General features: G+C 41.4%; 1 protein-coding gene and 2 pseudogenes across 1 annotated transcript in view; 1 reads left to right on the top strand and 2 right to left on the bottom strand.

The window, feature by feature from the left end:
- Nucleotides 1-12,218, top strand: part of Ehd4 (EH domain containing 4) — an 86,831-nt gene that overhangs the window by 62,822 nt on the left and 11,791 nt on the right. Inside the window, exon 4 of the mRNA XM_046461186.2 lies at nt 1,493-1,905. Within this exon, the coding sequence (XP_046317142.1) occupies nt 1,493-1,905 (413 nt within the window). The remainder of the gene's footprint in view (nt 1-1,492; nt 1,906-12,218) is intronic.
- LOC124104321 (polyadenylate-binding protein-interacting protein 1-like) lies at nt 3,940-5,251 on the bottom strand (annotated as a pseudogene).
- Nucleotides 7,770-8,651, bottom strand: LOC124104424 (14-3-3 protein theta-like; annotated as a pseudogene).

Here is a 12,218-nt window from a genome sequence, read left to right as displayed (position 1 = left end):
CCATATTCCCTCCCTTCCCAGTGCCAACCAGTATTCTAAATTCATATTCAGTGTTTTTGGATTTGTGCCATAATACATACTCATTGGTTGCTGAGTGTGGCTTTGTATTTCAACATTTTACATGAATGTTATCATATTGTATTCATCCCTTTGAAAGTGATTTTTTTTAAATATTTTTTTAGTTGTCAATGAACCTTTTATTTTTTGCATGTGGTGCTGAGGATCAAACCCAGGGCCTCGCACAGGCCAGTTTAGCAATCTACCCTGAGCCACTACTCCAGCCCTGAAAGTCATTTTTTAACTCAACGCTGCTTTGTTTATTTTAGGTGGGTTTGGTTTTGTTGTTGTTTCGGACATTTACCTGTATGGACAAGCAAAGATCCAGTTCATTCTTGCCATTTATGATATTTTTTTATCTGAGTAAACTGGATTGAAAGTATCTAAAGTAAACAGGGCAGAATGTCAAAATTCATGAAAATTGCATGGTAGGTCCACCAGCTTTAATTATATTATTATTTAGACTTTGATAGATGTTTGAAAGTTTTCAAAAAGGAAAGGAAAGAGGAGGGACCTGTGAAGAGGAATCAGGAAAGGTGACCTGTCAGCCTGAGCTGGGCTAAATTGAGATGCTGGTTCTGCAGCTAATCAGCCTAAGATTAAAATAAACCCTGGGGGACTGGCCTTCTCTTGTTTGCTCCTTGTGGGAACCTGCCTCCCTGGGGAAGTGCCTGAAAGTCTTGACCTAAGGCTGCTGAAAAGTGTTTATTTAGCTGCTTGATTTGGAGCATATTGGTAGGTGGCCAAAGCAGGCTCAATGGAATTTGTTGTGGGTCTGACCACTTTTAGAAAGAAATTGGCAAGGGACCATTTCACAGGATGGTTATGAGCCATAAGTTTTTAAAATATTTATAACACACTTAAACTATAAATAATCCACATGATAAATATGTCACAACTTTGCCCAGGCCAACCTTTGACTCCTTGACACTGTACAAACTTGGGTTAAGAGAAGGTGATTCCTCCTCTTACATGCTTGCTGGATGCCCCTGTGGGATTCCAGGTGGCCTCCAGGGTCTCTTCCTTCTCTGTCTCTGGTGCTTTCAGAAAAGTAAAATATGCAAAATTCAGAGCTTTTGATCCATGGCCTGTGGTTTACCGGCCTGTTGGTCAGTTTTGTTGTTGATCAAAAGGAGTGTCCTAGGTGAAATCAGAGAATCAGGAGAACCAAATGAAATTATTGGCACGTAATGCTTGATTAAAGTGTCCAAGAGCCCAGGAAAGGATCCCCAGATCCCCAGCCTGAACCAGATGCATCCAGCCCAGAGGGGTCCCATTCAAAATGACTTTCAAGTCACGAAGCCTCTGCTGCTTCCAACTTAAAGATGGGGCTTTCTCCCTGGCAGCTACTGGAGTCCAAGGGGATTCCTTAACTGCACTATAACCATGTCCCCCAGAGCTGCCAGGAGTACTGATTTGTCCTCTCTCCATCCAGGGTATGACTTCTGCCAAGTCCTGCAATGGTTTGCTGAGCGGGTCGATAGGATCATCCTCCTCTTTGACGCTCACAAACTGGACATCTCAGATGAGTTCTCAGAGGCCATCAAGGCCTTCCGGGGCCAGGATGACAAGATCCGTGTGGTCCTTAACAAGGCTGACCAAGTGGACACACAGCAGCTCATGCGGGTCTATGGGGCCCTTATGTGGTCCCTGGGCAAGGTCATCAACACGCCCGAGGTTCTGCGCGTCTACATTGGCTCCTTCTGGGCACAGCCTCTGCAGAACACAGACAACCGTCGGCTCTTTGAGGCTGAGGCACAGGACCTCTTCAGAGACATCCAGAGCCTTCCCCAGAAGGCAGCAGTGCGCAAACTCAATGACCTCATCAAGCGAGCAAGGCTGGCCAAGGTAAGCCAGGAAGTAGATGCCCAGGTCTGTATCTTGGTCTGGGAATACGCTGCTCTCACTTCTACAAGGGGAAAGGGAGGGAGGGAAGGCTGTATTCCAGAAGCCATAAGGGATGGACTGAGGGCAAGCTAAGAAAATAGTCTCAAAGTCAAGGACCCCTTCTTAGATTCCAGCTCCTAACTCTGATCTTTTGCAAATGACTTAGCCTTTCTGAATATGTTTTCTAAGATGCAAACTGGATCCAAGAGTACATCACAGGGTGCTAAGGAGGATTCAGTGTGACAGTTCATTGGTGTGACAAAGCAGTGAGCATAGCTATTGGCACACAGGTAGACCACTACGTGGAAGCCATTATGTTGTTAGGACAATGGGAACATAACCAGCTGAACCTAAGGAAGGTGGCATTGATAGAAACAGTAGAATGCTTAGAGGCCACCACTAGTTGCCAGACTCCTAAGGCTGGAACCCAGTGTCACTGCCTGGATCCAGAGGAGCCTAGGAGGAAGTTGGCCCTGAGAAAGTCTCCTAACCTGGAGAGTGTTGCTGGTTTGGGATTACACCTGTCCCCATTCTGGAGTGTGTGTCCAATGGGATGAGGGCAAAGTGCTGACCCCTCTCAAGCAACAGAGGCAATTCTGTCCTGTCTCTGAAGTGAGAAAACATCATTCCTCCAAGAGAAAGTATAGGAAAAAAATTGTTCTTTAGAAAATATTTGTATATTTCATGAAATAATTATCTTTAATACCAGAAGAACATCTAGGGACTATTCCAAGCAGAGGGTAAACCTGGCCAATCCTCAGAAGCACCCAGGATCTTTAACCAAGGGAATAGTTTTACCCCAGAACTTCTGACACAAGAGTTGTATGTGCACTACAGGTGTGAACATATGTATACAAATGTGTGTGTGTTTGTGTGTGTGTGTGTGTGTGTGTGTGTGAGAGAGAGAGAGAGAGAGAGAGAGAGAGAGAGAGAGAGAACTTCCCAGGGGATTCTGATGATCAGAAAAGTTTGTGATCCAGAAATTTATACTAACTCCCTAATTTTACAAGGACAAGGTAGGATTAGTTATTTGTCCAAGATCATTTAATCTATCAGTGACAAAGCCAGGATTGAAAATCAGCCTCCTGGCTGTCAGTCCAGCCTTCTGCTTTGGGCCCCATCACTCCAGCTCATAGCAGTCCACAGGCTCTTCAGGAGGTGAGGTCAGCCTCCTTCTCTCAATCTTTTGGCAGCAAAACAGCCATGTCCCCTCCCACATTCCTCCTGCTTCAGGGTCTGATCTGGCCTGGCTTCAGGTGCAGCAGGTCAGCCTTATGGAGTCTGCTACCACTCTGCCTCATTCAGTCAACACTGACTCAGCCCCCAGGCCAGGGCGAAGAACCTGTCTGGCAGAGGAGAGAGGCTCAGAATCCCCTTGTTACAGAATAGAGAGCTGTGTGCTGATGGAAGCATGGACACTTACTATGGGTGCTCTGAGCAGTGCAACTAAGCACCCATCCAGGAGGGGAAGGGAAGATAACATTGAGGGGCCCCAAGCCTTTTGATTCTCATTGCTCCACAGCAGATATCTTTGTGTCAGTGTACAGACACAGTAGCATCTATTCTGTCAAAAGATATGTGTCCCCAACTGCCACTGCCCCATACACAGGACCTCGATCTCCTGCTTTTCTCTCCACTCGGCTCATATCCAGTGTGTGTGCATACATTCCTTCTGTGTTGCTCAGCTACCTTGAGGGCACATGGTGTTCCTATGAGTCACGATCTTTTTTTTTTTTTTTTTCAAAATAAATTTTATTGCAGCCAAAACAGTGGAATTAATTGTACATAATAAACTATCATATGTATAAATATGTATACATTTAAGTTTTGGGGAATAAAATTTATTTTGGCAGATAGTGTTAAAAACATTAAAGTTACGTACATTAGTAAAATCACTCAACATCCTTAATTTGGTATAAGTGTGACACATTTTCTTACTTTCCTATATTCTGCTATATCACCATACCTCAACTGTTTTATAAAACTGATCTAAAATTTAACTTCACTGTTTTCGCTTACACTCTGATTCCAAATAAAAGTTTTCATAAGCTTCTTCAATCTCATCATCAATATCATCCAAATATGGATCACCACCCCCTGATAAATCTGTTTCATTTTCTTCATAATCTGGAAACAAGTCCTGTCTTTCAAGTAATTATTGACATTTCTCTTGATCATCTGGGTCAGCTGCAATGAAAGGAACACCGTCAGATGTATAAAATGTCGGTTCATTCATAAAGCAGTTAGGATCATTTTCAGGTTTTGCTTCTCTGTATATTAAAATTGTATGAACTCTACCCCCAGTTACTTGACCAGAGTCCTGCAAACTTCAAGAGCATCTGTTTTACATCTCTGCTGCAGTTTGCATCTAGGACAACATTTTCAATTCTCTGAATAATTTATTCCATATCAGTCTTTTCCTTTTTCCTTCCAGGCATCTTCCAAAACTGACCCTGTCAACTTCAGTAATTTTACTGCACAAATTAAGTTGTCACTCATAGGATTAGAGAAGAGGGCATTCAGCAATTCTCTCAGACCAACCTGAAGGACATCTGTTCTTATAACCTGTCCATTTGTTCCCTTGATCTCCAAGCTAAGATAAGATTGTCCCAGAACGAGTACAAATACATGAAATCGTTCTTAAGACATTTCATCTCCTTTTGCAGCTTAATCTTTAGCTTCATATTCTGTGCGACATCTTTGAAGTAGCAATTGGCGGAAGTTGCCACTGTGTGGGCTTATTGTCAGATGATGAGACAGGTGAGCTCCCATATAAGAGAAATTTGGGATAGATGTAGCCTGTAGGTAGATGAGTTCCACAAGTTCTTGCAAAGCATCATCATCTGTTGTAACTCAGCCATTGAGGGTCTCCGCAAACTGTTCAATTTCAGTTTCAAAATTGCCAGGCTGCTCTATAAGATGATTCAAAAAATCCTGAGCATATTCCGATAGAATGGGATAATACTCATAACCACCCTCATAGGATTCTGTATAATTAGAAGAATAACCTGATGGGTAAAATTCAGGGGCATTTGCAGACCGTTAAGCTTTAACACAGGAGCCAACAACCATCTAGGGTTTAGCCATTGCTGACTCCGAATTCTGCTATGAGATTTTATCCTGTGAACTAGGTGGAGCTCTCTGGAGCCTCCTTTGTTCCAGGCAGGCTGGCGACTTGATGATGCTCAGGAGAGAAGTGCCTGAGTCACCATTCTTTACCTTTCTTCTGGTGCAAGCTTCTTCCTCTCCAGAACTACAAGACACTTTGTTCCAGTCCTGCAATCCAGTTGTGCTAAATTGTTTGTAAATCTACTTATCTGCAGCTCTCCTGTAACAATTTCACCCTTGCCTTTGTTCTGGGCCTATAGCTGTGGCAGGAAGTCTGGTTTTGCCCATTTCAATGACCCCTTGGCATGTGGTATTTCTCTTCTCCAGCTGGTGCAGCAAAATTAACCTTCAGGGTATATAAGAGCACACATTATTTTATAATTAAAGCTGGTAACTCATATCATAGCCTTTGCAAATTTCAAGATTTTTTGAAAGTATTTTTAAATGTCCATAGACATTTTAAATTTGCCAGTCATTGCTGAAGGCCCAGTGACTCAAGATGCAGCTGTATTCAGCCATATAAATAACTCAGGAGCAAAGAACTGGCTAGAAGTGCCAAACACCATAACCCAGAGAGCTTCCCTGCCATCCTTGAGCATTGGTCCTTCAAACAGACCAGCATGGCCTAGGTTTAGAGAGGCACAGAATGTCACTCTGTATTCAAACACTGAATAATGAAAACCCTTGTGCAGATGGTGGGGGTGGGTAGACTGTCAAATTTGCTGAGCTTACTTATAGGAAAAAAAGCTTGCTTTTTTTTTTTTTTTCTTCCTAAGAATAGTATCTGGCTTGTTCCTTTTCACAAAGGAAAATGTATGAAGCACGAATACTTCCAGCCTGAGCTTCTCAGTGCCAGTTGCTCATGGGGCAGTACCATGCTGAGCAGCGGGGACAGGAAGCAGCCTCGCTGAACAAGAAGCAGAACTGAGCACAATGGCCTAAGTCACTATCTTCTGATAGTGAAGTGAGAACTTCATCCTGTATGCACTTTGCGGGGTTTTTTTGTTTGTTTGTTTATTGATTTGTTTGTTTGTTTTTGCATTGCTGGGAACGGAACCCAGGGCCTCGCACATGTTAGACAGGTGCTATCCCACCAAACTGCATCTTGAGGCCTCCATCAGCAGTTTTAGACGTTCCATTTGTGAACTTGTTTTTGCTTAAAATGATAATGAGTCCTCTGAGCTTTTATTTTCTGAAAAATGCTTTTAATTTGGTGTATTAATCTTTCTCTTGATCCACCTCTCCATTTGTAGTCAGCAGTGCTCCCGAAGCCACATGGTTTGCATTACATGTGTTAGTTTGTTCTTACCCTTATTTTATGAAGGACAAGAGGAAGGCCTGATACTCAGAAAGGTGATGCAACTTCCCTGAGCTTCACAACCTGTGAACTGCAAAATATAGATTCCAAGCCCGGTCCATTTCTGGACTGCTTGGTCCAGAAAGTACTCCTTGAAATCCAGAGTAGATAGCTTCTTGCTATGTCCTTGTTCTCTGTGTTAATTATTCATTTTGTTTTTTGGGGTTTCCCCATATACACACATTGGTACTAGGGATACCACCCAGGAGCACTCTACCACTGAGCTACATCCCCAGAGCTTTTTAATTTTTTTGAGACAGGGTTACACTAAATTGCCCAGGCTGACCTCGAACTTGCTGCCTCCTGCCTCAGCCTTCTGAGTACCTGAGATCACAGGTGTGTGCCACTGTGCTCAGATCTAACTGACATTTTGAAAACATGTAAAGGATAAGTTTTCAGATATCACCTAAGAGGTGGCAAATCTGAGCTGGCTCATAGAATGTCTATTTATAGAACACTGTAATTAAGAAGAAGCCATAGTCCAGAGAAAGCAATTGTACCTTTTTTTTTTTAATATTTGTTTTAGGTGGACACAATAACCTTTATTTAATTTTTTTTAATGTGCCTTACGCATGCTAAGCGAGTGCTCTACCACTGAGCCACAACCCCAGCCCAACTGTATCTTTTTTTAATCAAACTCAAAGTATCATAAAGATGACATTTTAATAGGATGAAAACCAGAGAGTCTTACCAAATATCTCTGAAATTTAAAATTTGCTCTTTCTTTTTTTTTTTTCTTTTTTCTTTTTTGGAAGTGTAAGTGAATTTTTATTGGGAAGGGAAATTGTCAACTTAAACAGCAGCAAATGATGAGTGAATAAGGAAACTCCCTGTTATCACAGATGGACATGACCTCCACAACATGTGATATACAGGAGGCATTTCAATTTGTGCCCCCGCCAGCCAGGAAATGTCAAGTGCTTTCCCATTCCATCTAATACTTCTGGATTCCTACTAAACAGGAATACAGTAAGAGTGTAGAAAGGTTGCTTACTGAAAAGAAACCCTCAAAGAAGAATAAGGAAGAGAATGTAGAAATTAAGAAGTCATATAAAACACTCTTTAAATTGCAATTAACTACATTTTCTTATCTTCACAGTAACACAAAACACAGTCACTTTTAGAACTGGTTCAGATTATTTAAATGCCAGATATGTTTTTGGTCCTCTACTAAGCGTTTGGAATTACTTATGTTTATATGAAATAAAGGTATTAATACTTTTCTACAGCAGTAACTGCACACCAGGAAGGCCAAGACAAACATAAATCAAGGAATGGAGTTTTCCTAAAGCTGCAGTGTGAAAAGACTATAAACAGTTGATTCCATACGCATGAATGGTTTTCTTTGCTATAGGAAATCCAGTAGAATAAGGAATAGAGTAAAAAGGTTTCTTGAGGGAAGGAGGATGACACCCTGTTTGCATTTAGATTTCAGCCCCCTCTGCTTCATCACATTCTTCTCCTGCACTGTCTGATGTCCATAATGTTAAGTTGTCTCTAAGCAACTGCATGATGATGATGCTGTCCTTGTATGCATCTTCATTCAGTGTATCAAGTTCTGCAATGTCCTCATCAAAAGCCGTTTTAGCCAGTGTGCAGATAAGCTCTATTTTTAAGGATCTATTATTAACAGATATAATAATATAATATATATTATAATAATATAATAATCTCTATTTTTAATAATAATATAATAATCTCTATTATTAAGGATCTCATAGTGAAATACAGAAAAGTTAAGAGCCAGCGCCAGGCAGATTGGGTGTGTGGGGGTTGCATCTCTTTCTTGCTTATATCAAATGCCTCTTGGTAAGCTCCTTGGGAATTATCTATCATTTGTTTCCGATCATCACCACATGCAACTTCAGCAAGGTACCAGAAGTAATCCTCTTTCATTTTCAGATAGAAGACCTTACTTTCTGGAGTAGTTGCATTGGCTATTAAATTCTTATCCAACAATTCCAGGACCGTGGTGCAGATTGACCTCCACTCGGACTTTACTTTCTCCCAATTTTCCTTAATCAGCTGCAACTTCTTGTTGGAGGTATAGGTCTTCTGCTTGATGCTCAAGATGACCCTTCAGGCGGACCTGCAATACCCAACCATGTTCTTGTAGGCCACCAAGAGCAGGTTGTGCTCCTCATTGGAGCTCGGCGCCCTGCTCGGTCATGGCCTTCATGCAGGTGGCCATGTCATCGTAGCACTTGGCCTGCTTGGCCATCTTGGCCTTCTGGATCAGCTCGTCTTCTATATGGCGCAGGGGCCAGGGCCGGAGCTGGGGCCGGGGGTGAGGTGAGCGAGGGCGAGCACCAACCCTGATCGGGAGTCCTCCTCTTTGAGAGCTTCTCCTCTTCGAAGCCACGACGTAAGTCCCACCACTTTGATCTGCTTTTAGCTTTTGCTGCTGTGTCTTTTCTATTTGTATTTTTTACAACTCTGTTCCAAGGAAGGGGAAACCTTCACAGTGGGCTTATCTCAGAGATCACATCTTGCCATGTCAGTAGGCAGCCTGCTTGAAAGACTGCTTGCTCTCTGAGATGCCAAAGTGCACTGCATGGTTTGTTAGGGAAAGCTATTTTTGAAATGCCCAAGAAAGGATTTAGAAAATATAACTTAATTTTATTCCAGTCTAATTAAAGGAAATTAAGCAAAGAAATTAGATTCATGAAAATCGCAAGCAAAAGTAAAAAACAAGGCAAGTTCATTGTCAGACCCTACCCTTTATAAACACACTGCCCAAGTAGGAAAAGTTCCCATCCATTTGGAGATCTTTGCTCAAGAAAAAATGAACAGCATTTGAGGAAGAAACCAGTAAGAATAAGAAAGAAAAAGAAAGCTCATTGATTTTCAGGGTTCACTATAATTCTGTGGAATTTAGTTTAGCCTTCAAAATGTATTTCCTCTTAGTCACATGTGATGTGCAGAGCCTGACTTTCATGTTTGTGCTGTCAGATTCCTTTTTTGAAGAAGTTAGGCATTTTGTAGTTGGTGAGATGGATCCAGGCCGATGTACGTGAGAATGGATTATACAGTGGGTGATGAGGAGCACTTAAACTCTCCTCCACCTTGGCACCTTAAAAATAGCTCAGCCCAAGCTATTATAGATGTCAGTGCTCAGGCCCATTTAAGGAAACCTGTCTCTTTGAAGGTTGATCTAGAATGCATCTATGGGCCTTCTCAAGTCCTCTTTAAGGCTGTTCAAAATCACATGTGCTGTCTGCCGGCTTTGATCTGAACAGCATGACAAACCCTTGCTCCTGGAAGAACGAATCAACCACTCTCCTCTGCCTCTCAGTCTCACACCCTTTTTTTGTTGTTGTTCTTGGGATTGAACCCAGGGGCGCTTAACCACCAAGCCACATCCCCAGCCCTTTTTATTTTTTATTTTGAGACAAGGTCTCACTAAATTGTTTAGAGCCCTGCTAAGTTGCTGAGGCTGGCCTCAGAACTTGGGATCCCCCTGCCTCAGTCACCAGAGTCTCTGGGTTTACAGGTGTGTACCACTTCTCCTGGCCCAGTCTCGCACTCTTCACATTTTTATTATCCCATGAGTTTACCCTTGAGTCTCTAGCTTATTAACTCATTTTTTAATTTGTTTTTATTAGTTACACATGACAGTACAATGACCTTGACATATCATACATTTGAATCAGATGGGATATAATTTCTCATTTTTCTGAAATATACAGGTTGCAGAATCACATTGGTCATGCAGTCACATATATAAACACAGTAATAATCATGTCTGTTTCATTCTACTATCCTTCCTATCTCCCCAACTCATTTTTTTTTTCAGTGCTGGTTTCTGATGCATGGTAGGCCTGATGCATGGTAGGCAAGCATTGTACCGCTAAGCCACATCCCCAGTCTTATTAACTGAATTTTTTTGTTTGTTTGTTTCTTTTCCCCTGCCCACATTTTTTATTGGTGCATCATAGTTGTACATACTGATGGGATTTATTATGTATTCATACATACACACAAGACACAATAATATTACTCCCCAGCACTTAACTGAATTTTTTATATCATAAACCCACTTTTATAATGAGCCAAACTGCCAGCTTTTAATGCTCTGTGCAAGTTTCCAACTAGACTTACAAAAACACAGTCTCCACCAGGTTGTGTTAAGTGTGCGGAGATGTAGCACAGTTAACCCTGCTTTCCTAGCCTGCCTCCCCTGAAACAACTGCCCACAATACAGGGAAATGTCCATGCCATCAAAGCACTGGTAGCTTCCTGCACTTGCTGCCTGGTGTTGTCCTCCAATGTCAGATGAATCCAGCCAGCACCTCTCCTGAGTAGTGCTTCTTAGTCTTGGAGACATACACACACACACAATCACTGGACACATTTGTTGAGATTTGTATCAAAGTTATATGTGAATTATATATAAATTCACATACTTAAGGCATATTTTTTCCTAGAGATTCTTTTTTTTTTTTTTTTTTTGGTGGTGGTGCTAGGAATTGAACCCAGGGCTTTGTACATGCGAGGCAAGCACTCTACCAACTGAGCTATATCCCCAGCCCTTAGAGATTCACATACATTTAAAGTGGAGGAAATCCCTTTCTACTCGCTGAATTATTAGCCTAGAGAAAAGTTATTATTTTGATCCATTTGATTTAGTCATAATCATTAGAAGACTTGGAGCTTTTAAAAAAAAAAACTTGGAGTTTAATTTTATATAATAAAAATGATGAATTGAACAACATAAGACTATTTACAAGCCCCTAGAGGTCAATGTCATTCACTTATGAATTAGGCAGTTGGAATCCAAACTCATCACATTGCTATTCAAATAGAACAAATTTATTAATTATTCAGTAAGAACTAAATAGCCAGGAGTCATTTCTGGCACTACCACCCCTTCAGCTATTGGCCTTTGGCCAATATTAATAACAAGTAAAATTTATACTCCTTTTCCAATATTCAAATACATAATCTCTTATTTTCATATTAACTCTGAGATGAATATATTTTCCAATAGGTGGGTGGATGAACAAACTGAGGTGGAGATCAGATGCTCCCCTCAAGTTGTCCAGCAGGTGGCAGCAGTGGCAGTGCCTGAGCCTGGTCTTCCAACACTGGTCTCCCTCTCCCTCTTCCTCTCTCCGCTTTCTGAGCTCTTTTCTATTTCCCTTCTAATCTATTAGTTTTTTCTTGATATAAAAAACAGAAGGTTTCTGACTGTTCCTCCTTTGTTTCAGAGGGACTGTTGCCAGCTCTGACCCTCAGTCCAGCATTTATCTGAAGAGATAGACATAGAAGGGCAGGAGTAAGCATTTAAAGTTGACTGGATTTGAGCCATTTAACCTGTCCCTTATGTTTACCAAGCGTCTTTAGAAAATTGACAGACAGGCTGAGCACAATAGTATTCACCTCTGTAATCCCAATGACTAGAGGTTGAAGCAGTTCAAGGCCAGCTTCAGCAACTTAGACCCTATCCCAAAATAAAGCATAAAGAGGGGTTGGGGTATGTCCCAGTGGTAGAGTATCCCTGGATGCAATCCCTAGTACTATAAGAGAAAGAGGGGAAAGGATGAGAGAGGAAGAGGAAAAAGGGAAGGGGAAAAAGAAGAGAACATGACAGTTTGCCTTCTGTCACAAGATTGCAGTCTTACATTCCTGTGTGGTTTTTTTTTTTTTTTTTTTTTTTTTTTTTTTTTTTTTATGTCTGTTTCTAATGTCTAATGACTTAACTATTCTTTGGGGTGTGGACAAAGGTTAAGACAATGGCCTTTCTAAAGCTTCCCAGTGAATCAAAAACCATCAGAAATCAAACCCCAAATCAGTTTTCCAAACTGTC

This window comes from Marmota monax, unplaced genomic scaffold, assembly GCF_021218885.2.
Source record: "Marmota monax isolate L192 unplaced genomic scaffold, Marmota_monax_Labrador192_F-V1.1 WCK01_AAM20220418_F8-fsc00001, whole genome shotgun sequence".
Taxonomy (NCBI): domain Eukaryota; kingdom Metazoa; phylum Chordata; class Mammalia; order Rodentia; family Sciuridae; genus Marmota; species Marmota monax.
The sequence above is the reverse complement of the archived record's forward strand: the minus strand, read 5'-3'. Positions and strand labels throughout refer to the sequence as shown.